A 27,746-nucleotide genomic window follows, 5' to 3' on the forward strand; every position below is an offset into this window, starting at 1 on the left:
ATGAACTTGGCTTTAGTATTTTATTTAAAATGTTTTTATTTCGCTCTGCTTCGCGCACGTATATTCAAGAATCAAGGGTAAGCGTCCAGCTGTAACTAAGGATTTAGTTAATTCGAGGTTACAGGTTGGGAAATTCTTTTTCCTGGCCGCTCCTTGGCCGCAGGCGTGTGGGGCAGCACGACAAGAGACGCCCCGTCCCGCGGACCGCGGCCATACCAGCAAAGCCCCCGCCAACGGCGCCGAGTGCCGACATGCAGGGCAGGCCAGCGGCGGCGGGCGATTGGCTGACGCACCCCGCGTAGGGCGGGCCGCAGCCACGAGTCGAGACACGCATTGGCTCTCGCCTCACGTGAGGCATCTCCGATTGGTGCAGATCGACGCCCATCTCCCGCGACCACACACGCTCCTCGACGACTGCGCTCGGCTGGGCCGCGCGCTGCGCCGTGATTGGCCGGCGCAGCGCGGTACGAGCGGCTGCACCTGCACCTGCTCCCGCTCCCGCATCCCCCGTACCGGCGGGGGTTTTTGCGCGTGCGTGGCCGGTGATGCGCCGGGACGAGCGGCCGGGCCCGGTTCCGGCTCCCGTCGCCGGTAACCGCCCGCTGCGGACCGGGCAGCGCCGGGACCGCCAGTAAACGCCCGCCGTGGGAGGAGCGGCGTCGCGGTGCTCGGTAACCAGGCCGGGAGAAGCAGCGGCCGCCCAGCCTTGCGGTTCAGGCAGGAGGTGCGTGTGGATCCCGTGTAGCGACGAGAGGTGGCGGTGGCTGCCCTCCTTCGCCCCGCTCGCCTCAGTCCCCGGTGGGTGTTTTTGCCCCCGGCTCGCCCGCGCCTCACGGACGAGGTGGGATGGGGGGAGTTGGGTGAAGTCGCCGCAGGGGAGGGTTTGGGAGCTCGGCCCCTTAACCGAGGCTGGGCAAGAGGAGCGCGGCCTCGCGGGTCAATGTTCTCGTCGTGCGGCCCTCGTTGTCACTTCGAGGTATCCCAGAAAGCGGATTCGTGTTGGGTACTGACAGAATATCCGGTGGCCGTTTGACCCAAACGTCTATTTTTTTAATTGGAACATAGGGTCTTCTTGAAGGTTTTAGTCGAGCTCATTGTAGCAGCAAAATATCTCGAGGCAGGAGTGCAGCATTGCGGCTGGATTAACTGCTGAATCTCACATTCAGCATCCATTCCAGCACAGGGTGCTTAATATCTCAGGTAAAGGGAAGGAAGTACAGTTTGCACACCCAATAAAGGAAAAAATTAAAGTTGTGTAAAAATTCCTGCATGCTGTTCATGGAGCAGTTTTAGCTGGCTGTTTTCTTATGTCAGGTTGATACCAATGTAGCAGAATGGGGGAGGTCTTAAGCAGCTCATGGTTACGTATGGAAGAAGGAATGTTTGAAAAAATCCTCCACTTTTCGTGGCCCTGGATGGAATTGATATTTGGTCCTATGAAAAGCCCACGTGTTGATACTGGATGTAGGAGCTTTGGATTTCAGAGTGAGAATGTCTGTTTTATTCCCTTTCTGCTTGAAAATCCAGAACTCTGAGTTACATGAGTGTTACATGGAAAAGGCATGACAGTTTTCAAAGTCCAAAAACAAGTTAGTAATATAAAAGATCCTGACCTCTTACTTAGTTCTGCAGCAAATGGAGTAATGATGCCTCTAACTTAATGACACATATACAATATGCAAAAGACCATGGTGCAGGGGTAGAAAAGTTGACACAGTTGCACTGTGCAACCCAAATCAAATTATTTAGGTGGGAAGGGACCCCAGGAGGTCTCTCCTGACCTGCTGCTTGCAGCAAGGGCAGCCTTGAGGCTGGTCCAGCTTGCTGATAGATTTTATCTGGACTGTCTTGGAAAACCCCAAGGATCAAGACTAGGCAGCCTGTACCTCTGCTTACTTGTCCTCATGGGGAAAAAAATTTCTAATATCCAGTCAGAATATGTTTGCAGATTATGCCATTATCTTCTATAAATACTAGTCTGTGTCTCAGAAAAAGCAGCTTGTTACTTTAGGTGCAATATTCTGCTGATATTGCAGCAGTGTTGCAGGTCCCTAGAGCATGCTTTGCAGTAGTACAGCTTAAACGTCCTTCTGATATGTAGCTGTGCTACATATCAGCTGGGTTACCCACGGTAAAAAGTGACCAAGCTATGCAAAATGTGTGTTTAAAATTACAGGTCTGAGCTTAGATACATAGACAAGACTTAGAGTAAATTTGTTCATGAGTGCCATAGGCTCTTTTAATTTGCATTGTTCTGCTGAGGAAATTTTAACAGTGGGAATCCTTTTGGCTTATTTTCATTGCCACCTTGAAAATAGAGTAAGAAAAGTTTCTCATAGGTCTTCATGTGTTAATTAGGAAAGTTCAGTAAGTTTTAAAGATAACTAAATGTATAGTTGTCGCACTATATTAGGAGCAGTGAGAAGCATGACACTGACTCTCTTAGCTGCATCATCCAAGAAAGCAAGATTTATTATCTTTGATCTTCATTTATAGACAGGTCCAAGAAAGGCCGAGAGGTAAACCTCATTGGTCATTAAACTTACACATCACTATAATTGGTTAATTGCAGAGATTGTTGTCCTTTACCAGGGACTGTTTGGATTCCTCCTTATGCTTTCTCAGGCCAGAGTGAGAAGCTTGTGTGACTTAGTTTCACACAGGCTCTCTGTTCATGTTTGCTTTTTGCATTTAGCATCCACATATAGTGTAAAGTTCTGTTTTGAGACTAGAAACTCATTGGCTTAGTTGAAAGATTTATTTTATATTGTAAGACTGTAGTGTGGTAGAGTTCCCAAATGTGAAAGATGTTATGGTTTGGTTAAAACCATCTTTGCCTGGCAGTTGAGTGATAGCTGTAATTGGTCTTGATAACATATTTAACATTTCTGGGATTATTTTAAAAGTGTATCAAAAGGTCAAAGGTTAAAATGTGCCTTCTCTTCTGTAAGGAATAAGTGAGAGATATAATTGAAAGCTGAAGGAAATTAGGGAAGTCCTAGGTAGGATCAGGGAGTAGTGATAGGATTCAGTGGGAACAAAGTGAAAGCATCAGAGACTTTGGACGAGACCTGTTTGGAAAGGTGAGTACTAGTGTGACTTCTTGGATGCCCTTGTTAGTCTTTGTACAGAAAAAAAGTGAATGGGACTAATTAGAATAAAATTACAGCTACATAAGTGAAAAGCATTTTGGAGCATACACAAACACACCTGCAATGTACTGGAAGAGAAAGTTGTACCTCTTCCTGTCTTTAGGAGAAGCAGAGACCATCATCTGCATGACAAGTTACCTAAGGTAAGGTAGGCAAGCTGTATGCTAAAATTGCAAGATAACCTGATTAATATATGACACTTTATCTAGGAGCTAAAGAGTCCAGAAGGTACTGATACGGAATTCTTTGACTGCTTGTCTTAATGTGATGATTAAAGAACAAGAAAATGGGGTTGGTAAAACTGATACTCCTCAGGCAAAGGTTTTCAAAAATACACTGAAAGATTAAATGTTCACCTGTGATAAACTCAATTACTTCAAATCTTCAGGGCAAGATAATTTTAAGTGCTAAGGAGGTCTATGAATTAACACTATCTGTAGTTTTTAACTAGAATTTTAAAAAAAGTCAAATACAAAACCCTAATAAAATTTGCAGATAACTATTAAAACGTATCACTTGAAAAAGGAGGGAACCACAGATTTGCCATCTTCAAGCAAGGTTGTAAAGTCCCACAAAGAATGGCAGGGATTGTGGATAGTAGTGGGAGAGTTAAAAAAAAAGGTAAAATGATTCATGTAGTTTTGTGGAAAACAGTCCCAAAAAAAGTGGCTTTTGATAACTTCCTAGTATTGACATAGTACTATTGTGTGAAACACTTCATTATGATAATCCTGTGTTTTAGCTCTAAATATAAGCAATGCAGTTAATATTAAATTAATAGATCTTAAAAGAAATAGAGCCCTAATACTGTTTGATCTCTATATGTGTTGCTTGATAAAACTTGCAGGTGTTAAAAAATGAATGATGAAATAATTATTGGTGCAGTTACAGTGTTTGAATTGCTTAACAAATTTGATAAAGCCAGAAAGAAGGAAAGATACTCGCACTTTCAATATAAGATAGTATCTATTATTGCTGGGATATTTAGAGTTGTAGCGGTAAACAATTCAATCTCTGAGGAGTGATGATGTAACTAAGAAGGTGGCTGCTTTCTAGGGTGCAAAAGGCACCTCAGCACCAGAGCATTTAGTATAAAAGGAAGTGGCAACAAGTAATGCAAGGCTTGAAAATGTATTACAATAGCAAAATAAATACCAGCATTTATTTAAGCTTACTTTGAATAGAAATCAGTAAGAACCAAGTGATAAATAACTGTGCAGAGGTATTATAGTGGTTTTGGTTTGCCAATTTGAGTTTCCCAGCCAGTGCACCAATTAATGTAGTGGGTTTGGTGCTGACCAAATGCCCATGCACCCACTAGAATTATTTACTATTATTATTTTATATTATTTATTATTATATTACTATATAATACTATTATTTCTGCTGTGAAATATGTATTAGGAGGAGGACAAAGCAGGCTCAAAACTTCTAAGGATAAAAGAAAAGTTTATTAGCAGAACTAAAAGAAAGAATAATGAGAATCAGAATAAAGCTTTCAGAACACTTTCTCTTCCCCCAAACTCCTCTTTCCTTTCCCAATGACAATGTAGAGACAAAACCTCGTATTTTCAGTCAGTTTACCACCTCTAAAATAATCTTTCTTCAGTCCACTTAGAGAGAGGAGTCTCTCTCTTGCCATGCCATGGAGACTTCTCCACAGGAAACAGTTCTCTCATGGCTTTTAATTTCCACTAATACCAGCTTCCCAGAAATCTGCAATTGTGAAGTCCCTCCCATCTTTTTGCAGCCTTCCCACAGCTGCATTCACAGGACATGTCAACTTATTGGGATGTTATTTTAAGGATGCACTGTTCAAAAGCACAGGTTCTCTTCCTCTATCCCTGAGATCATCTCCAAGAACAGAGATCATCTTCTTCCCTGGGACAAAAGGGTCTTCATCACTTTTACCTCTCTGTGTTCAAACTCCTCATTTGGATCACAGCTACTTCAACATATGCTTACTTCAGCGTAGGGGTCTCTGTTCATGGCTGTGGTTAGGACACTACATCCCCCCCCAAAATGTATTCCATGAGTTACAGGGAAAAGAGTCTGGTGTATCAATCATATCTTCAGCATACCCTCACAACAGAATTTCAGCCCAATACTAAGATATATCCTCATTCTCCTTCCATCTGAGATTTGACTCCTTTACTGACCAAGCTTGGTTTTTCCATGTTGTTTCTCTACATGTCTTCACTCTGTCCTTTTCTTTCACTTGAGAGAGGGTTAATTTTTGCAAGTTTCATCTGTGCAGTAAACAAGTTAGTATCTCGCCCAGGGCCTATGGAGGGCCATGTAATCTCTGCTGGATGGTGGCTGGAGTGGTTTACAGTGGAAGATTCTTCGGGGCCATGCTGTGGGGGAGGAAGCTAGGATCTCAGCAGCCAGGCTAGGACTCAGCAGCAACACGTTTAGTGGCAGAGCTGGGCCAGCTCAACCGGCACCCAGTTACCTCTTCAAGGCCAGAAGCAAAGAGAAATTTTCCTGGCTTTGCCTGTCTTGAAAATGTGTTTCATGGAGGCGTAATTAAGTGGTTTAACTGAGTGTCAATCTTCAAAAGTAGTCACTGATTGTTTTTGTTGGGCATGGAGGAAGCTCTTAACAGCTCCTCTCAAAAATCACTTCTGTGGTTAGTTCTTTCCCTCCTCACCAAGAATCAATTAATGCAAACCAGCACATGTGTCAAGAATCTGTCTTCATTCTGTTTCCAAATTCAGACAAAAATGATTTTGGAAAAAAGCATTTTTGCAAGACCTTTGAAGAAACTTAGATAGGCATTTTTGACACTGCACTTCCTCAAACCACTGGATACTCTTAACATAAAATTGGATTTGTATTTCTTACAGATGTAAAGCAAAAAATACTGGGCAACAGTCTTTTTCATGGCAGATTAAATTGAGAGGCTAGACCAGTTATCTGCTGTTGACATTCATACTTATAGAGATTAAAGATTTTCAGGTTTACCTGAAATTAGGAAGGTATTTGCATTTAAGCTTAAATTCTTGCTCTACCTAACTTAAGAATTACTGGATAATAATTTTGAAACAGTAAATATTTTCTGAAACCATCTTATACTTTCTTTTGGCACTTATAGCTGGAGCCAGTATACACTCTGCACTTCTCTAAATGTCGTCATTGGAAGTAGGGGCAAATACAAATGCAGTTCTGGTCGTGGATAATAATACATTCTAAATCTCTGATTTTATTTTTCCTGATGAAAATGATGCTACTTACTGCTGCATTGGAGAGACTGATTCAATTTAATTGCTTGTTCAGATTGTTTACAAATGAGAAAAATAAAAGCAGTCTTGCTTAGTTCTTAAAAATGCATATACATTTCAGTCAGATTCTTGCTCGATTTGACAAGGTAAAGGAACAGGCTGCAGGCACTTCCATAGGGAAAACAGGAGGGAAAAGAGAGTCTGAGTCAGGGCTCAGTAATAAGAAATTTAAAAAAGCAAATTAAGATCATATTACAGTGACAACACTTTCTGATAGTTATTTCTCATTATTTTAATGTGGGGTTTTTTTTCCTTCATTTTAAAGAAAGTGGGGTAAAATTGAAACAGTATTGATAATGTTCTCAAAATGATACTTAAATGCTAAAACTTTCAATTCTTCAGATAACCAAGATGCACTTCCAGTGGGACTGGCTGTGCTTGCGTGTCCTGATAATTAGCTCAGTGACTGCAGGAATGCGAAACAAAGAAAATCTGGATGCAGATGTTGAAGTGGAGAATTTTGACAAGCAGTCCCAAGAAGCTGATGTTGACAGAGATAAATCTTCTATAGAGGTAAGATTACAGAAGTCTTTAGTTTAATCTAGTTAAATACAAGATGCATAGTTATAACTAGAACAAGTTAATCTGCATTTGACAGCTGAGTGGGTCTCAAATATAGCAGTCTGAGTTTTTCAATTGCTATATGTGACATACACGGCAAACTTAATGAATGAATCCCATATGCCCAAGTGTAAAATTTCCTGCCTGTGGTTGATAGTCATGAAGAAGGTTTTTCTTCAATCTAGATACAGAACCTTTTGTTGCAAGTTGTAACATCCCACTTCTAAAGAAGTAAATGGAAAGCACCTTGGTCTCACTGAGACTTTGACCTTAGACCAGTTTCTTGACTTCATCAGTCACATATGCCTTTTTGCACAGTCTTTATTACAAGAAAATCTGTATGATGTTCTTCAGAATAGATGTCGACACTAGATGGGAATACAGAAGAATAGAAAACATACAAGGAAAGAAACAGGGGGGAAGTAGATTTGGTGCAAGTTCAGAGAAATTTTGGGGTTTTGTTTCACATAGAATGTAACAACAGAGCTTTGAACAGAGGAAGCAACTTTTAAAATTCAGAGGTGTGAGATTGCTCATTGTTGGAGGGATGCACACAAAGTATTGAAATGTGGGTGAGGGAGAAGGGGTTTTATGCTGCTAGGTATTTCTGATGAAGAAAATCTGTTGGTCTGCCTGGGTGGATTACTTCTGGAGATAAGAGAGTGGATTTCAAATGAAAAATTGTAATTTATGTTGGGATGTGTATCTGTACATATCTCTTAGGTTGTGTACCAGACTCCAAAGCCAACTGGGGAAGTGTATTTTACAGAAACCTTCGATGAAGGATTGTCTGGGTAAGCTTATGCCTTAAAATGATAAACTTTTACTTCCAGCAGTTTAACTTACAGTGGCAACACTTTGTATTCATTTTTCTGCTACTATCTTAAAAAATTATTTTTATGGTGATTAGAATTTGGAAGGCTATCAATACTTGCTCCAAATACATCATAATGTTAAGCTGGACACTTAACATTTCAAATATATTAAATATATTTTTTGTGTGTGTTTTAAGGAAGCTTTTAATAAACTCTGGATATGTGGTCATTAAGAAAAATAATATAAAGCTTTTGCTGGTTGGGTTTAACTAGCTGAGAGATGAAGTGCCATTACATTTCAGTAGCAATCTCTCTTTTCACATGATCTTAGGTATGTGTAAATTCTAAATGCTAAGTGCAAAAGCAGCAACTGTGATGACAGAAAAAAAAATGTTAAATAGAAGAGGTGATAATGGTTGCTAAAAAAACAACCAAACAAATCACTGAAAGCCTTGATTAACAGATGCAAACATTTAACGGAGGTACTTGAATGATATAATTCCTCCAAGTTTCTAGCTTTTTGAAATGGGTTCAAAGACTAGTTTGTCTTTGAAGGATCTAGTTTGCTGTTTATACTGTGAAGCTTTCCCAGCATCTCTGTTAACAATGGACTACAATTCAAGCAACAAAGATAAAGTATTCATCCTTGAATCACTCCATGCAGAGGATAGTTTAGAATGAATGAAAATAATTCTTTCCAGAATAAGTCATAAGAATGTATTACTGTGGTTGATACAATAAAGAGTTCAGCAGCAGTACTGTTAGCTTAAGATATTCCTGTGTATGGCTCCTGATGGAACCACTGTATGTCCAGATGAGGGTGGACTGCCCTTTTTTTTTTCTTTTTTTTTTTTTTTTCCTTTTTTCTTCTTTTCCTAAAGAAACTTTGTGTGGAGACTGTGCATATATTTTGATAACCTTAATGAGGTAGTCAAGTGTGTCTTGCTCATACAATCAAGGAAATCAGGAGTGTGTTTGCCCTGTTGGATCTTGTGTGTGCAGTACACTTGTAACCTTGCATTTGTCACTTACCATTCCCTTGTGTCCTCTGCTATGCATGTGTACTGTTACTGTCAGATAAAATTAAGATTCCTTTGGCTGTTTTCTTTTTCTTTCCTTATCATATTGAAGGTATTATACTTGAAGCTTGCTAATTTCTGTGCATTTTTTATATTATATGCATATTCCATTCTGCCAAACTGAACTGATGTATAAAACTGAAGTTTATTCAGAATTAAATAATTCAGGATTTTGATTCCTTTAGACTTGAAATTGTCTATTCATATACATTTTTAGGAAATACTTTGAAATGCTATATCAGACTACTCTTCTTTAATTTTTCTTTGCATGTTCTTTGAACTACATAGAGTTCCATGATGCTGACTCAAAATCAGTATTACAAGTTCACAGCCTAGAAGCAAGAGCTGGTTTTCCTTTATTTGTTAAATAATACAGCTTTGCATAAATAGACCAATGACCAGTACAATTTTTGTTTTAGGTGGGTGTTGTCTGTAACTCTGAAAGAAGACATGGATGATAATGTTGCTAAATATGATGGTAAGCAGTTTTAATGTTTACCTCCACTGTGTAGTTTGTGATGTTCTGTTGCTTTTTGAGAAATAACACAGAACTTACCTTTGAATATCTAGATGGCATAGGTCAAGAATGTTAATTTGTATAATGACTGTTATCCTGAAACTGAGATTTGAAATGTTGCTCACTGGGTTGCTTAGCGTGGAGATAACTTTTTGTCGTTCCAACAATGTATTGCCATGGATACCCTTTGGCATCTGAATATTTAATACTGTTTGTTTATGAGTATTGTTTCTTTAGAACTGTCTTCTCTGAAATCATATGAGAGAGATTTACCACTTCAATTTCAGTTGTTAAACTGTTTTCTAGAGCACTGTTCCATTTTGCTCCATCTGTCCTGCTACTGATTCATGGATTGGTCTCTCGATATAGTCTCTGAAGCAAGAAAGTTAAAACTGCATGATGTTTTTTTTAAAAATACTTTCTCAGATTGTCTGTACTTGATGTAGGGCTTTTCAATGGTTCTTGAACAGTTTAGAGTAGCCAAAACAAATTTGGAAAGCAATAATGAAAACATTGTACTGATGGTTTAATCATTGCAGTTTGCACTTGTGATTTCCTAGTCTAGAATTGGCTGCTTAAAATTTTGGCAGATCTGCAGCAATAATTTTGCAGCCTGAGTTTATTTCATTCAAGAGGGAGTGGGGAGAAGAGAAAAAGTTCCTACTGCAACAGAGAAGTATTTGCTACTGTTCTTATGTCAAATGAAATCAATTAATGTTAATAGAAAGTGGTAAGGGAGCATAACTTGAAGAACTTCAGTGTGCAGAACAGAGTAGAACTGAGGATTCTAAATTTAGTGGTTACCAAAGGTAATTGGTAAAATTAAGAAGTTACAGAGGAGATAGCCACATAGATGAGATGCTTATGAGAAATCAGGTATCTCTGATTACTTGGCTTCATATGAGATAAAAAATTGTCTTTAATGTCTGAACAGTCATATTTGCTTCAAGTCAGAAAATTCAGCATTTAATAAAGTCTATGATACAGACACATTTTTTTTAACTACTTTCCATTTCTTTTTTTCAGTCTTCTTGTTTTGCCTTGCATTATTGTTTGGCGTTAGTTTCCAGGAAGGAACACTATTGAAGTGGATGGAATTTTCCTCCTTCCTGTCTATTAGGCTAGAAGAAACTAGGAATTTGTTAATGACTTGGATATGTGCTCTTCCTTAACAACTTTGACTAATCACATGTCAGCTGAATAAAAGTAAATCAATTTCATATCACATTTATGAATGAAGTTTGCATATCACAATTTATGAATCTTCTCTAAATTACATGCTGAGGAACTCCTGATGTTTTCTTCCTTTTTACATTAACACAGGCATTCTTCAAGATTACAGTGGATTGTAGAAGTAGGGGCTTTGGTGCTGTGTTCTTTCCTGGAAGAAAATCCAGTGAATCTTGTCCTGTTAATCTCTGAGAAAATATAACTGCCCTTTTAGAAGAATTCTTATTCTTTGGATATTGGGCACATGTGTATTCAACTGTATTTTTCCCAAACTTGGAGAATGTATACATATACAGTCTACTTTCAAAGCTGTAGACTGTGTTTTGGACCATAATTTATGGAAAGACTTTGGGGAGGAGGAGGGAACTTCATCTAGCCTGTGATTAGATTTGACTCAAGAGGTTCTAATTCTATTTACGCAGAAAAAAGTAATGATGCTTTACACAGTGCTTTGTGATTAATGTTTTTATGTGATGATGGTAGAAATAAATGTAAAATCTAGAGAAATATTTTGTTCATCTAGCCATCGTAGGATACCACAGCGTAAAAATACAGATCTACAGTATTAAAGTTTATTTACCGATTTTTGTAAATTTGAGAACAAGGAATAACATCTTTGACATAAGATGCCAACATTTCTTCTCTGCTTTGGCAACTAGTATTTATTTGTTGCTAACTCTTTGCTTTCAACAAGGCTGTGATTTCTTTACATCAGACTGCATTTTTTCAAAGACTTTGTGTGTGCTTGTTTTAGGAAGATGGGAAGTAGAAGAGCTGAAAGAAAACGCAATGCCCGGAGACAGAGGATTAGTGTTAAAATCAGTGGCAAAGTATCATGCAATATCAGCAATGCTAACGAAAGCATTTGTTTTTGATGACAAACCTTTGATTGTTCAGTAAGTAATCCTTCAGATTTTTTATTTGATGCTTATTAGTAAGTTAAAACATTTTGCTTACATAGAAGTGTTATGACAGTAGGTACTAATACACATATAATCAATATATTCATAATTAGAATGGCAGATTAGAAGTTAATTTTTATTTTTCTGATACGCAAAATGTTTTTGTCACTTTCTCTTTGCCCAGATATGAAGTGAATTTTCAAAAAGGCATTGACTGTGGTGGTGCATATATTAAACTTCTCTCCAGTAGCAATGACTTGAATCTGGTATGTCCTCTTGCTTAATATTTGCTATCAACTGTTCATTTGGGTAACAGCTTGGTTCTCCATGGGTGGTGTCTGATATCCAGGATGGAGGACTTTTGCGTATGCTTAGTATGACTTCCTGTATTAGTAGAAGCCACAGGATCTTAACTCTTGTAAAACAATTTTTTTCTTGAAGAGCACATGTGTGTTATTGTGTATTCCAAACACAAAAAACATAAATAGCTAAAAGATACTGACATAACTGCGTAAAGCAACATACTTTGAAGGAGAATAATTATATCTTATATTTTCAGGGTTGTTTGTTGCTGTTACTTAATGCAGAGAGAAAAACGTACTGATAAAATACAGGATATTAGTTTCCTGGGGTTTATCTTTATTGGAAAATAAAACTGTAAAGAAGAACAGTAACTAATTCTCTTCCATCTTTTAGTGTAACGTTTGTAGAGGGAGAGAGATATTTGGGTTTTGATTTGTGACAGACATTCCTACTGAACATAAGGATAAAATCTAAAGGTATAAATGTATCCATCTGCCTTGAAGAGACTGAGAGTTAGTCCATTCCTTGAGAACAGAGAGCAGCAATCGACTCCAGAGGACTGTTGAGTTCCTTTCATGATTTACCCTACCACTTTCCATTTACCTGTTAGAAATAGGTAACTATGCTCTCTGCCAAGAAAAAGAAGTACCAAAAGAGATGTAATAAAATGTCCAGTATAACACGTTCTCAGCTTTCTTGCTTTTACAGGAATACTTTTTTGACAAAACACCCTACACTATTATGTTTGGACCAGATAAATGTGGAGAAGATTACAAACTACATTTTATCTTCAGACATAAGAATCCTAAAACTGGAGAGTATGATGAAAAACATGCTGAACGTCCTGATGTAGACCTAAAAAAATACTATTTGGACAAGAAGACACATCTATATACTCTTGGTATTGTTTAGTTCTTAAAAGTGGAATTCCAATTCTTAAATTGGAAAGGAGAGATTAAAAATGTGGTTTTGTCTGCTGAAGCTTTGTAATCGAGTCTTTGTTTGTAATAGCCTGTTAATTCTGAGGGTGGTTGCTTAATGATTTGGGTTAAATGGTTTGATGACTGGGTTTAACTAAAGGACATAAAAGTAGCTTTCAGATGCTACTGCTTAATATTCAATTACAGGAAAAAACATATCACCCTTACTAGCTTTTACTAATAAATGCCTTCAGTAATTACTGTAATAAAACTATATTTACTGGGAAAGGATATTAAAATGTACAACTGCCCAATATTCTAGGAAGGTGTCAGAGTTCAGAGGAATGCAGTTAAATCTGTAGCATGCCACACACCACTTCTCCACGTGTTAGGAGTTTCCACCAACACCTGCATCTGAAGCAGTGTGCATGAACAGATAGGTTAGCACAGATTCTGAAGTAAATGAGTACGGGCTGGTTTTAATTCATGTGACAACTTTTCCTGTACCAGTGAACTGTACAGAGAAATGAAAGTTAAGTTGATTTTTACCCCCTTTTTCTACCTTCTGAGGAAGAATAGCAGTCAGAGAATGGGCTAATCTGTGGCATGCTACAAATTCAGCCAAACTGACTGTACCTTTGAACTTCCGCTGAATAACAGAAGGCATGTTAAAGTGCTGCGCCATTGGTAAATTTAGTGGTTTCTAAAACAGATTTCTGTAGTATGCCACAGCAAACTTCTATTTTTAGATAATAGGAACGTCATAATAAAGGAATGCATGCATTCCTGTATTTGGATTGTTTATTAGAAATTATGAATCAAGGTACTTAAACTTGGATTGCATTTATTCTGTTACAATTGTTCAAACAGACTCCATAGAGCGATTTGATTCCAATGCATCTATGTGACTGATAACAGGAATTTAAAAATTAGTTCTTTGTATTTTACCTAAAGATGATACGGGGGTTTCATTTTTGCATTTATAGATATTTTAGTACTGTTGAAAAATTTCAGGCTGTGGAAGGCCATTATTAGATATTATCAAACTGTTACAAGACTGTTACTCTGGTTTTCTTAACCTGTCTTTAGAAAACAGTCATACAAGTGGAATGGTAGTAACTTTTACTAAGTAAATCTTCCTTACATAAGATGGACAGTTGAATCTGCTATTTAACCAGTGAGCACATTTATTATAAGTGCTTATTAGAAATAAATCTGGATACATCTGGATACTGAATCTGACACTGCTCAGTTCTGTGACCTTGGCTTCTCAGTTACTTGCTAACTTCCAGGAAATTCTCTTCAAATGTTTAAGCATTTGCAATGTGGCATTGGAGGGAAATGGCTATTAGAGGTTAGAACCTGATAGAAAATACTGCTTTGATCCTTCTGCTGTGTTACTGGTACAGTTCTTGTTCCCATGCTTTCAAGTGTGAGATTGTAATTTAGTAGCAGAGATGCCTTTTGGGATAGAGAGATTGTTTTTTTTCACTGTTTGTACTTTTGAAGTAAAACCACAGAATTTTGGCCAAGTTGAGATTTTGAAAAATCTCTTAGAATGTGTTGGATGTATTTCAGCAATTGAATTTTCTTCAAGTTTCATCTTTGGGGGCCTGATGCTGGTCATACATCCCCTCAAGGGCAGTGTTTTTGTGTCCAGATCTAGTGCCTGATTGAGGAGTCTGTCTCCTCTGCTAGTGAGGATCCTGTTTGCTGTTACTTGATTTAGTCTGTACTTAGAGTTTTTGTTAAATATATCTGTAAAATTAAATGGCTCCCTTATTTCTCCAATATAAATTTCTTCAATTTAGTGCTAAAACCAGATGATACATTTGAAATATTAATCGACCAAATAGTTGTCAGTAAAGGAAGTCTTCTTGAGAATATGATTCCTCCAGTAAATCCTTCCAAAGAAATAGAGGATCCTACTGATAAGAAGCCTGATGATTGGGATGAGAGACCAAAAATACCTGATCCAAATGCTGTCAAACCAGATGACTGGTAAGGGGAATATTTTAATTTTTACAATGTCTTTTACATACAGGTTATTTCTTTTTGAAAGATTTGACTGGTTTTATTTTGGGGTTTTGCTAGTGACAATAGGAATACATTTCACTAAAAGCACTGAAGTTGGAAAACATAATGGGGGTGGGTGTAAGGATCTGGTCACGTTCTAAGGAGACAAAATCATTATTTGCTGATTTTGTACCCTGCATGGTTGCAAGTAGTAACTAAGGTTGCTGCACATGAATAAGAAGTTTTTTCTACCATGTAGTCTTAATCTACAATTAATTTCTACTTTTGTGTGAACTACTGTTCTTATGGCAACTCAGGAAAAGTTGGGAAAATTTCAGTGGGAAGACCTGACTGACACCTGCCATTTACTACCAGTGATTTATGGATTAAATAAAAAAAAAGTAAATATAATCCAGATATTTATAAGCAGGTAATTAATTATATGTCTAATGCTTATGATCAGTGAGTCTAATTCTGTCATGTTTTTGAAAATAATCCCTTTCATGCCAGTTGTAGTTCTCTGAACAGAACATTGGTCCAAATTCAGGCTGCTGTATTTTCTAACGTAAGTCTGTAATTGAAGGGATGAAGATGAACCTGCCAAAATAGAAGATCCTGATGCTGTTAAGCCTGAGGGGTGGCTTGATGATGAACCACAGTATGTTCCAGACCCTAATGCAAATAAACCAAAGGACTGGTAAGTGCAGGTTGTTAATGTGTTTTGTAGACAAGACTGTTCTCTGTGGCAGATTATTAGTTATGGAAGTCAGTCCAAATCTCATTGTCTTTTGAGGTAGTAGGCTGGAATGTGTAAGGTATGGCCAAATATTTTTTGGTGTGGGGGACTGCTTCTAATAAAAACATGAACTCATATCACATTTGAGACAGACATGACATGGCATTGCATAGTTCATGAGGCTGTGGCAACAACAAATATTTATTGAGGGCAGTTCCTTTTTATATGGTTTTTGAAAACCTGCATGATTAGTCCTGATTAGCTCAATTTGGTTACCACCCAGCTGTCTGCATCCATGCTTGCCAGGAATTGACTGGTGTTGTTTGAATTTAAATCTCCCAGGTTTACATTGCCTTTCTATTAGGGATGTTTACCTCTTTTCCCTAATGGCCTAGACTGGTCAAGTACTAATTAGGGTTACCTTAGACTGCGAGGCCTCCAGGCCAGCTGGTAGCCACCACAAACTTCTTGCTTTTTGTTTTCTGAAGATATATAAGTAAAACCAGAATATGAAGGTCCTCTTCGAAAGAATTTGATACAGTTTAAGTTGATAACTTGAAATCATAATATAAGTCTCAAAGGGATCTCTAAGCATCCTGGTTAGAAGTCTTTCAAGCTGTCTGTGGAGGCAGAAAAGTAATTGAAGTCAGTCATGCTGTGGTAGTTATGAACATGTGACCTTTAAATAAGGAGGTGTAGCACTCCTTAAAAAAGTGTTTATACTGTTGGGTAAAGTTCTGTGAGGTGGTCAGAGTTTTGAGGTTGTTACAGCAATATACATGGACCCTAACTTCAGACTGACAGTGTTTGACAGGTGGATGATCTTAAAGCAGTTGTTCATAATTTTTTTTTTTCCTCTCTAGGGATGAAGAAATGGATGGGGAGTGGGAAGCCCCTCAGATCCCTAATCCAAAATGTGAGACTGCACCTGGTTGTGGAGAGTGGGTGCATCCCATGAAGAATAACCCAAAGTATAAAGGAAAATGGAGAGCACCTATGATAGATAATCCTAACTATCAGGTAATAGCCAAATGTTGATCATTGCTAAAAGATACAGAGTTCAGCAGAGCAAGTAAGTCAAAAGTAGTATTTACTTAGGCTTTTTTGCAGTATATTTATATTTTAGAATGAGTCTGAATACCCTCACTAATTTGAGATTTTTTTTTGCTTTTAATTTCCTTTTTTTTTCCCTTGAAGTATGCTGGGAAACAATAATGTATCCTGTATTAAAACAACTTGCCTGTTTAAAGTTGCCTTTTGTACAATTTCCATTGGTACCATTTATTTAGTATGGTCTTCAGAAAATTGTATTCTGAATTACATGACGACTTCAAATGTGAGTCTTTTGAATTAGTTTATTTTTTAATATTAACAAATGAGGCCTTTCAGTAAGCAGATTGCCTTACTAGTTCAATTTTAGAGGAAGCATCTATTTGGGATAATTAAATTCCCTTCTTCCCCTCCAAATATAAGAGGTATAATCAGCTGGATATTAAAGAGAGTTACTTTGTATTAGTTATTGTTATTAGGCTGGGGAGTATTTGAATCTGATATCTCTGAGGGTAAGTCCTAAGCAGGTTTGCAAACAAAATCTGGCTCTAATTTGCACAGGTATCATAAGGCTGAATTTTCCTTCCCTAAAATTTTCTTTAACACCTCTGGTAAAAGTCAGTTATTACTGCAACCTCTACAGTAAAAAAGAAAAAAATTACTTGGGAGGTCTGCCCTAAGCCATAAAATTGAGACCCATCTGCCAAAATGCTACAGGCTATTTCCAGTTCTGTTTTAGACAGTTTAAACTCTACTGTTTGTTTTTGGGTTTTTTTTAATAAAAGGTCTTACTATTTTGAAATCTCTTTCACAAGTTTTTCTTCTGGTGAGCTATAGGTAATGTGATTAAATTTGTTTCCATTAACAGGGAATCTGGAGCCCTCGGAAAATACCAAATCCTGACTATTTTGAAGATCTTCATCCATTCAAGATGACCACTGTCAGTGCTATTGGTTTAGAGCTGTGGTCTATGACATCTGATATCTACTTTGATAATTTCATCATATGTTCAGAAAAAGAAGTAGCAGATCGCTGGGCAGCAGATAGCTGGGGTTTGAAGAAATTAGTAGCAAGTGCTAATGAGGTATAAACTTTACTACGTTCTTGATAGTAGAAAGTAGTGAGGAAGCTGTGGTATTTGGAAGAATTTTCTGACAGTGCTGACAGAGTATTAATTTGTCTGCAATTAATAATTTTTCTGAGTAACTGATAGGGTCTCTGTCTTGTAGTTTGTTTTTTTTACCTTTCCCAGATGAATATTTTCTTGAGGTTAAAAGAGTACTGCATTTTACTTAAACATCTAGTGAAAAATGGACTTCCTGTCAAGCCTTCTGCTGTTCAAATTGATATTAGAAATTCAGTATCTGACAGCAAGTGAAAGAATGAAGGCTGAGTTACTTACACTCAAAGACTTCCCCTCCCACCCCTCACCCCCTATTTTCCCTTGTGGCTATATCCATGATACATATTCTTTAGATGCTTCCATCCCATGAGGAATGAATAGTCTAGTGTTTGTTTCGGTTTAATAATTTTAGGCCTTTGGCTGCTTAGGTGTGTGTTATGCAGTTCTGAAAATATTGCATGTGTTTATAGAGCTGCCTCTGTTCTGTTTGTATCCACATTTTGTTTGTGTACTGCACTTTGACAGCCTTCCTCCCTCTTCCCTATGCTGTGGGATGGATCTGCCTTGCCATACGGGATCACAGGACCCTCTAGTGGCTGCCTGCACTTCTGTTTCTGTATAACAGTCCTCTATTCTATTTGATTAAATGGCAACAGCAGGCTACAGTTGTGCAGGAGAAATGATGGGTTGGTGGCAAATGTGGCCAATTCCTTACAGCTGCTGTTTGTCACAGAGTGAGCAAGTAGCAACAGCATATCTGTCCATGCAAGCAGGAAAGCTGTCTCTTCACACAACCTTGCCCTTTTCCAAAATGTTTGGGTTAATGTCTGAACCTATATCCATACCTGTATACACAATAGCAAAATTCCTCTGAGTCCCCTTGTTCCACTGTGCTTCTCAAACTTCCTTAGTTCCTGATGTTCCTCTTACAGAGATGCACCAGACGCTTGCCTAAGTGTCTCTACTGCATAAGTCAGAGCAGTGCTGGGAGGACAGTTTACTCCCTGAATAATTAATTTGCTGTCAAAGGAGAGAAGGTGGTAGTACAGGTGGAGCCAACATTGCTCCTCAGAAACTGCTGCCCTCAGGCTTTTGATGCTTTGGAAGCTTTCAGCTGAGTTGGCACAGTGTGCAGCAAAAATAGAGTAGTGGGAAGGGAGTAAAGTGTGAGGTTGCTAAGTCTCCAAATGTTACTTTACAAAGTTGAGTTGTGGCCAGTCTGGTATGTTTGGAGTTGTACATCTATTCCTTCTTACTGAACATTTATTTGCAATTTGTAGATTTGTTGCTTTACTAGTATTGAAATGCAATATTGTTTTAGTCATTAAAAAGCAAAGGTAAGGAAGGGTTTTGGACAATAAAAATGTATACAGTATACTTCATAAACTTATTTGAATGTTAAGAGGGATATAAATTTTTTTTTTGTTTTTTTTTTTTAAATACAGCCTGGTATGTTTAGTCAATTGGTGACTGCTGCAGAAGAACACCCATGGCTCTGGGTTCTTTATATCTTGACTTTAGCTCTCCCTATTGGTCTAAGTGTGTTGTTCTGCTGGCCAGGAAAGGTTAGTGAAATTTATTATATTTTTATTTGGTTTTATTCTTAATACTTAATTTGGAAACTCCTAAGCATCTGTGCAACAATATGCCCTTTTAATATGTCACTGGTATTACTTAGCTTACAGTGCCTGTTTAATTCTTAGAGTTGAAAAATAAATAGATTTTTAATTTGTTGTAGAAATCAGATGAATATATTAACTTCAAAAAACCTGATGTATCTAAGCAAATTACAAAGGGAGAACAAAAGGAAGAGACAGAAGAGTTGGAAGATAATGAACTAGAAGAGGAAAAAGAAAATGAAGATACTGGTGAAGATGGTAAGATGAGTGTGTCAGCTTGCAGTTTGGTTAAAGACATGAATAGAACTAGTTCATAGATTGCATTGCCAATAATTGCAGCCTGTTATCTTAGACTGTGTGAGATGTGCCTTGCTCTGAGCCTTTTTTCCTCTTGATAACTTTCAGTGAGTGGCATCCCATGGCTAATAACCCTGATAAATATAAGCAGAAGTATGCCCAGCATCTTTTTACTTTCAAGAAGTGAACATGCTTCCAACACTATTTTTATATTCATAGACAGTGATACATATGTTATCCCTTATATATTTCATATATTAAATACATCTTAATTATTCAGAGAAGTACCTGAAGCAGTTATGGTCACTTTATTCTTTAAAATTAAATTTTAAAATAAAATAAATTGAATGAAATTTAATAAACTAATGAAATAATTAAATACAATAAATGGAATAGCTTTAAGTCTCTAACAGAAATCCGCTTATACCTCTGTGGGAGGGTTATACTGTTCTGTTGGTCGCTGATTTGAGTTATTCTTGTTAAAGCTTGAAAATACAGTAGGCTTGACATACTGAAGTCTGCAGCTTCTTTCATGCTGCTTTCTAGCAACCTATTGCACATCTGCAGAGGTGTGTCCTACTGCCCAAGGGAGAAATTAATGAACTCAGTAGGTTGAACTGTACTTCAGCATCCAAAGATAAAATCATCCCATGTTACGGTATTGAAGATTACTGGGTACTACTCAGCTATAGCTTTGAGGTGCTGTTAGCATTTCCGTGTCTATATAATGAATAAAAACCAAAGCACCTAACTTACAATGCATTATCCTGACTTTGAGAAAGTTTTTAGCTTCAGAGCTCTGCAAGATTCTGCCTCTTATTTCACTCTTCCTTGGTGAAAGCAAAGAAAGTGACAAGGGACTGGCATGCATAATTAGAGACATAGCAGACATTCATGTTTTGTTGGGGTTTTTGTCTTGGTACTGACATCACTTTTTATTACTGACTGAAACTTGGTGAGTTTTGTCTGTCTTTGCACCATGTTCCATGAGTGTTGATGGCTTCTGTCTGTATGACTTAAAAATTTACTCAGTATCAGCAGTCTGCATGCCAGTACTGACAGAATTGAGCATATTTGGCATATGCTTGCCACACCAAACTTAGTCCATCTGCCTTGCTATTCGAGCGCCTTACCAAGGCACTTAATTATTCTGGTTATGCTATATACATTCTTTACTTTAGCTTAAATTGTGGGTACATAATTTCAGTATTGTATCTTCCTACATTTTCCTTTTGATCTTACTCTACTCAACCTGTTCTTTGCTCCTGAATTACAGACTCTGTTTCATTCTACGCAGTCTTGATGCAGATCATAGTTTGTACTTAATATGCTGCTGCTGCAAGGCTGCCATTCTTCAATTCCAATATTCTTCTGTTAAGTCAGTCAGTTAATTTAATTTCAACACATTGATGCCTTAAATTTTAGCTTTCATATTTTTCAGATTCTGTGCTGCCTAGGTGTGTAGTTTTGAGCTTCATATTAAGCATTAGTGAGCTCTCTTCAGAGAGTGAGTGGAGAAAACAATTCCTTTCATAGCTTGATACCAAGGACAATTGTTACAAGTTTCAGGCACAAAACCATAAACAATGATGGACTGAAGAGAACAAGAAGGATATGACTTCATAATCTGAAATTGTAATTGGACATTTAACCCTGATATGCAGATGGACCAAAACTTATAAAAATGTGAGACCTTGTGACCAGTTGTCCCTTTTGTGACCATTTTGGGTCCATCCTGGGTGTAGCTCTAGCCAGGCTCTTGTACTGTACTTATAGGTGTATCCTTTAAGGCCTTTTAATAAATACCTACTTTATTCTTAACTCTGTCTAGCATCTGTTCTAGGTCAGCCTTCTCAAGTTGTTTGACTCCTGCTTGTCTTTTTTTAAGCAACTTTATTGGCTTTGTGTACTGTAATAAATTCCAGATGGGATCCTTTTTCTCCCTGGGAAAAATCTTCTCTTTTACTTCTGAAGGTGACTCAAGATCCCCTCCATGGTATTAAGATATTTTTTTTTTCCCTCACAGAAACTTGCAAGCCTCTAACGAATCCCCATTCTAACATTTAATACAAAAATTCTCCCAGTTGAGCATGTTGTTTTCATCATAGTGGAGGGTAATTTCTCCCAACCCCAACTCAGTATTAATAAATAATACATTAAAATGTATAAATAACACTCAGTATTAATAAATATGTTAAAATATGTGTTTCTACATTAGAAATAATGCCCAGGCAATTGCAGAGGAACATTGTTCAGCTCCTACAGCTTTCTTAAATTGTTAATTGGAACAGCTGTTCATTGTGTTGCAAAGGTAGGTTTTATTTTAGACCTTTACTTTTAGTTACTAAAAGTAAGGAGAAAGAAAAAAAAAAAGAGTAAAACTAACCTAGCTAGCTTTTGTATGACTATTCCAGTGTTTTCGGATAAATTCTAGGCTTCAGAGAGAAAGATTACACTTTGCTTGTGTAATGGTTTCTTGCTTTAAGAAGAATTGCTTAGCTTCCTGCCACCTTTTACGCTTGCGGGTTGAAATCTTCCCCTTCCCCTTTTTTCTATTGCTCTTTTGCCTCTGTATCTGAAAGCATTAGAGAATTTGTCTTCTGCCTTTTTTTCCTGATTCTTTTTGCTACAGAGAGAAGAGAAATGGAAACAAAAAGAGAGCTTATAAAGGATACAAAGAAGATGCGAAGAGAGGCTCCTGTTTCAGGTAGTAGGAAAAGGAAGCAGTTTGGGCCAGGGCTTGCAAGTGGGTCTCTCCTATCTGTTTTCTTCCCTCTGCATCCTTGTTGATGGTAGAACTTCAGGCTGGTTTATGCCAGTTTCCATCAGGTGCACATGCAAGTTTCCCCTGAGATTTCTCCCTATGGTATCTGTAGTCATAAATATTTTCTACTAGTATCTTTGTCTCCTTATGATTTTTATGTTTCCTTCATAGTCATTACCTCCTCCTTTGGTTTTTTTGGAGTTGAAGGCAATGGAATTTTGAGCTGTGGAATACTGAGTGACTTTAGATCCACATTGTATGGATCATTTGAAAAAGGAAGTGTGGCACAGCACCAAATTTTAGAAACACTTGGTGATTTCTTTAACATCAGTGACAATGAGTTGCTGGCAGAGTACTTCTGGAAGGGCATTGTCCATGGGATTTACTGTTTTATTTTGTTCTATGTTAATTTTTTGGCTTTATCTATTTGTATGCTTTGTCTCCTTGCTTTCCTTGACCTTTAAAAAGACATTGCAGGAAGTAAAAGAATGTTGCCACAAAATGGAATTTCAGGGGCACAGGTTTTATTTGTCAAGTTCTACAATTATTTATATGAAATAATGCTTCAATTACTATTTGATAAATTTTAAAATTTAAATAGTATAGTTCTGGGTTCTACAACTTCTGATGTCTGAAGTATTTTTTCTTTGGGGTTTTTTCCCCCTCTACTGAAATTTGTACTTATGGGAGGAGACGAATTTGCCTAATTTATCATTTCCAATCTCTTTATTAGAATATGAGCAAAGGTTTTGTGAATTTCTGTCAAGCTCTTTTATTAAGGCCTTAGTTTTAGGACAGAGATATTTTTCTACATCTTTCTTAAACCATGATCTTTGTTACTTGGTCATATTTCTCATTTTGATAATAGAAATAGAGCCATAGTAGACATGAACCAGGTATATTGACAGATGGCAAAATTAACTTCTTACTTCATAAGAGTTAGTGAAGCTCTGTTTGGCTCAATTTATAGCTATATTGCAGCCAGAGTTCTTGGTACTACTACAGAAGTCTCAAATATTTTAACAAATTAGGTATTTCTAGATTTTCATCGCCAAGAATCAGCAGAGTCTTGTCTGTTATGTGATTGCATTCTAAATTTTTATGGATACTTTTGTTTCAGTTTAACTGAGATGCAACAGTAAGAATTTGGTGTAGAAAAAACCAAAACCAAATACCAAAAATCCAAATTCTGGTGTAATACAAAAATCTGTATTTTTGGTATTTGTTCTTGGTATTTTTCCCCTTTTTTTTCACACCTAAGTGGTGCTTATGAGATGTAGGTATGACCTGACAAGGACAGAATTGAGAACTACTTTACTGCTGTTTTTAAACAAGCCACTGGCAGACTATTAAGTTGCAAAATGCCAATGAATATCCTTTCTGTCAGATTTAAGATATCTTGGTTTCTCTTGATAGAAATTATTGTAAATGGTAGTGCAGTAGTAGTGCAAGCTGGATTTACTTTGAGTGAGCTAAGGGGAGTACAGTGCTTTTCTGACTAGTTTCTGCATTGCAAAAATGCACAAGAAGGGGGGAGTAAAGATCTGCTTATCTCTCAATCAAAATAGTATATCAGAAGAATTCCCTGCTGAAAAGGGGACTACCCTTAGGATGTAGGTGTCTCCCATGCTGGATGACTGATAACTGCAATACTGTACTTCCCCATCTAAATCAGAATTTAGTCAGATTTCGGATGCCTGTGTTGTCCTGTTTTGGACTCTGCTCTCAAAATTGTCCAGTACAATAGCTACCTTTAAAGTAAAATAAATCAAGTCCATTTAGTCAGTAACAAGTCTGAAGGCAGTATGGGCTATTATGACAAGAGGCAAAGTTGGAGCTATTAAAGTAGATTTTTAAATCTGGCAGTTATCACTTTCTACTAATCCATGAGAATTCTACTTTCTGTATCTCAGAAATGTTTTTATGGTATATTCCAAACAAGCTTTTCATTTTAGGACTGAGATTGGCTTATGTTCCTTATTAGTATGTCTGGATATAATGTATTTGTTATACCGTTCTGTTTACAAAGTAAAATTAACTACTTCTGCAGAAGATGAAGGTGGTGAAGATATTTATGATGATGATGAAGAAAATGAAGTTCCAGATGAAAGTCAAGAAGGTGATGATAGATCAAATAAATCTGATTCAGAAGATGAGGTATGTTTGCATTTTTCCCTACTTTCTCATAGCTATTGCCTGACATCATGCCTCTAACTAAGCCCAGTTACCTTCAAGTGTTTTTCTACCACTGAGCCATAAAACAAATCCCAAGGCAGAAATATTCTTTCTTTTGAGTTTGACACCTCAAATCCATAATTACAGGTTATAGTACAGAAGTGTTTGGGCAGCTCCCTACTGTTGCAGCAGGGCTTACATTAGAGATAGAATTGAGGTAAAACATACACCCTTGTTGAACAATGTGGAAAGGGTCCCAGTTTATTGTTCCTTATAATTTGGCTTACAGACTCCAGCTCCTCACTGCCTCTGACTACAAAAGGCTCCTGCTGTAAGCTTCCTTTTTAGACTCTGTCTACAGGCTCCTACTGCAGCCTCAGACTGACCTCACAGCTGCAATTCTCTCTCCTATTTGGTCAGTCCCTGTTTGGTCCATCCTTTCTCTCCTCTTAGTCCTCCTCTGGATCGTTACTCATTACCTCAGTTCCTTCTGTTCCTCAGAATATTCCCCTGAGTACCAACCCACCCTTTCATCACACTCATCCTTATTGGATATACCTGTGTCCTATTAGGAACCTAGGCTCTTTTTGGTAATTAACACAGCTGTAACTCATCAGGGGCAAAGTTGCCTGTAAACCCTTCTCCTACACCCTACACATGAAATGTTTTTACAGGAGTGTAGTTTGTAACAGATTATTAAATGAATTGCAAGTCTTGAATATTCAGATACTGCAGCAGATTTTGGTCAGTTTTCATTGTGCTTCTTAACTGATCGAACATGTGCTTCCAACTGAATAGCCTTTTCCCGAGACCTAGAAAAACCTTAAGTTTTACAGTTATATTCTGGGGTTTTTTTATTCCAAAATAAGGTTTTAAGCAAAATAACAGTACTGTTTTTGAATACAGCATCTGCAGTTTCATTTTTCTTTTGCAGATTAATCCAGTCAGCCAGATACTCTACAAAATTATTTTCATAAAATACCATTTTAGAATAGAATTTGTACTTTTCTTGTTTGTCAACTACTCATTATTCTTTCATTTAGAAACTGGCAGTGTCTGAAACGCTTTAGATCAACCCATTGATCGTCTTGTGCTTGTCACTCCCTAAATGAGTCACTTTCCAGGTTAAGGCACTTGTTTAATGTTGTTAACTCATTTTCATGTGAAACTCTTCTAGGAAACTGTACCTTGCATGAGGTTTCATTGTTTCATCACTAAAGGTCTTTTTTAATTACCCCTTATTCTGTATTTTCTCTTGTTCCTGTAAGAAATTTTCTTTTCCTTGTACATTTACCCAGGAATAAAGTATCTACTGAACTCTGCTTAGAGTCACATGACTGCCTGAAAATAAAAGCTCCGAAGTGTCTGTGGCACTACAGTGTCACAGTGAGGCCACAGCTTACTTTTCTGTGAATGTTTTCAGCATGTAGGTGTTCCTGTTGTGAGCTGTCTGGAACACATCATGTACCCTATGTCCTCACTCAGGCTGGGCCACATTCTATCAGCTATTCCTTCTAAAGAAGTGCCTGCCATTAGGTGATGCAGGAAAGTGAGGAAGCAATGCATGGCCTGAGAATGGATTTCACATTGGAAAGGCTTTTCCTGTGCCTCCATTAGCCCATTGCTTTTAAACTGGGAACACTACATCTGATTTAAGGGCAGTTTGCTCTATTTGTAGCTCTCCAAAGTAAACACTTAAAATGTTTTAAATGTGTCTTACTTCAGAAGTGGAAATAAAATAGTGAAAGGTGCACTTTAAGGAAGTTAATAAATTAATTCAAAAGTCAGTACTTTTAAACCAGCAAAGACATGGGCAAAAACAAATTTCTGAGATCAGTTTAGACATACTATTCTCTTCCTTCTGAATATAGAAAGGAAAGGTCTTCTACCCACTTTATTAATCATTGGATTAGTAGTGTGGAAAAAAATGTCCTATCACTTAAGTGCTGCATTTAGTGATAAAATGTCTGGGAAATTCAGGAAGAGGAATAACGTAGCATGGCAGTTTCAATAATGAAAATAGGTTTAAAATGTTAATGCTGAATTTTTATTTTTTTTTCCAGAGGAAAGAAGCAGATGAAGGAATGGGAGATCGTCCACTGAAATCAGTGCGCAAAAGAAGAGTACGAAAGGACTAAGTTATTTCTAGCTGGTGTTTACAGGTCTAGAGACAGTGACAACAACTTTTGGTGCACCACTTCAGTGGGCCTGGAAAATTCCTGAGCTTTGATGAGAAAAAGAGCGGGGGTGGGGTGCTATTTAACCTCTTTATTTTAATTCTCGGACTGCTTTAGCCACCCCAAACTTCCTCAATTCCATTTTTTTAATGATAAGTGCTATCTGTAAAGAGTTAACTGGTTTTTCAAATTCAAAATAAAAGGGAAATTACAAGTTGACCAGCTAAATTTTAGGTGAAGATTCGATGTTTCTTAGAAATTAGTATTAGTTGGAAATAAACTTACTCTGAATATTTTTTAAATGAATGCATCATAATACTTTTGTAGCTCTAGCACAAAACAAGCTGTTTACAGTTTTCAGCTAAAAAGAGGATGGTAGTTTAGATGTAGCATCTATAGCAGTTCACATTGCTGAGAAAAGGTATTTTCTTCTGTGCAGAGCTAAATGCAATAATTGTTTTTGTATGATGATTTTGTGCTAGCAACAATTTTTATTGTAATTTATTTATTTTAGTTGATCTTGTTACATGGGTGGTCACCTGTTCACTTAAGGCATTGATTACAGTAATTTATTTTCAAGATATATTTTAAAATAGAATACAAGTGGTAATTGATGTGACTTGTTTTACTCTTGAATGCAGGTATCAAATCTGCAGAAGTCATATACAGATGATTTTTTCAAACTTTTATAGTTCTCATGTTCCAAACCAGAGTGGTATAACCTGTTCATAGAATACTTGCTAAGTGTATATTGTCACCTTAAAATATTTATTAATTCTTGCTTAATATGGAATTTACTGATATACATAAGAATTTTTGATGGATTAAGTTTTTTACGATGTGAGTAACTTGGGCATTCTCATAGTTTAAATAAACTGCTTATTGTAAAGAAACTTGGTTTCATTTAAGTTCAGCTGTATATTAAACAGTAAAATTTCAGTCACCAGAAACCTCTTGCTACTTGGCAGCTGCCTGTAGTAGAATGTGTAAATGCTAGCAGAAGTAGTCATACATTACAAACAAGTA

General features: G+C 37.2%; 1 protein-coding gene across 15 annotated transcripts; it reads left to right on the forward strand.

The window, feature by feature from the left end:
• Window positions 1–238: 238 nt before the first annotated feature.
• CLGN (calmegin) lies at window positions 239–27,613 on the forward strand. 15 transcript variants are annotated; one of them, XR_015286979.1, is made up of 17 exons: window positions 365–724; window positions 6,779–6,949; window positions 7,721–7,791; window positions 9,311–9,369; window positions 11,393–11,534; window positions 11,725–11,806; window positions 12,552–12,744; window positions 14,575–14,764; window positions 15,363–15,476; window positions 16,379–16,535; window positions 17,434–17,649; window positions 19,134–19,253; window positions 19,427–19,565; window positions 21,823–21,915; window positions 22,237–22,311; window positions 24,398–24,525; window positions 26,607–27,613. XR_015286979.1 is itself a non-coding variant. In XM_086889805.1 (16 exons), the coding sequence occupies exons 2-16, from the start codon at window positions 6,788–6,790 to the stop codon at window positions 26,679–26,681; spliced, it is 1,923 nt and encodes a 640-aa protein (XP_086745931.1). In that variant the 5' UTR covers window positions 239–724; window positions 6,779–6,787; the 3' UTR covers window positions 26,682–27,613. The 15 variants fall into 15 exon arrangements, 8 of the variants coding, with proteins under 8 accessions (XP_086745931.1, XP_086745937.1, XP_086745934.1 ...); XR_015286978.1 differs by having other exon boundaries at window positions 24,419–24,525; XR_015286981.1 differs by having other exon boundaries at window positions 370–798.
• Window positions 27,614–27,746: the final 133 nt, after the last annotated feature.

Source organism: Cyanistes caeruleus, chromosome 5 (assembly GCF_971803275.1).
Source record: "Cyanistes caeruleus chromosome 5, bCyaCae1.hap1.1, whole genome shotgun sequence".
Classification (NCBI taxonomy): domain Eukaryota; kingdom Metazoa; phylum Chordata; class Aves; order Passeriformes; family Paridae; genus Cyanistes; species Cyanistes caeruleus.

Excerpts from the sequence above, each read along its gene's own strand:
- CLGN (XM_086889805.1), top strand. The coding sequence starts at position 6,788 with ATGCACTTCCAGTGGGACTGGCTGTGCTTGCGTGTCCTGATAATTAGC. Across the intron at positions 14,765-15,362 it reads GCTGTCAAACCAGATGACTG|GGATGAAGATGAACCTGCCA; the intron begins GTAAGGGGAATA and ends CTGTAATTGAAG. Across the intron at positions 19,566-22,236 it reads TGAAGATACTGGTGAAGATG|AGAGAAGAGAAATGGAAACA; the intron begins GTAAGATGAGTG and ends TTTTTGCTACAG.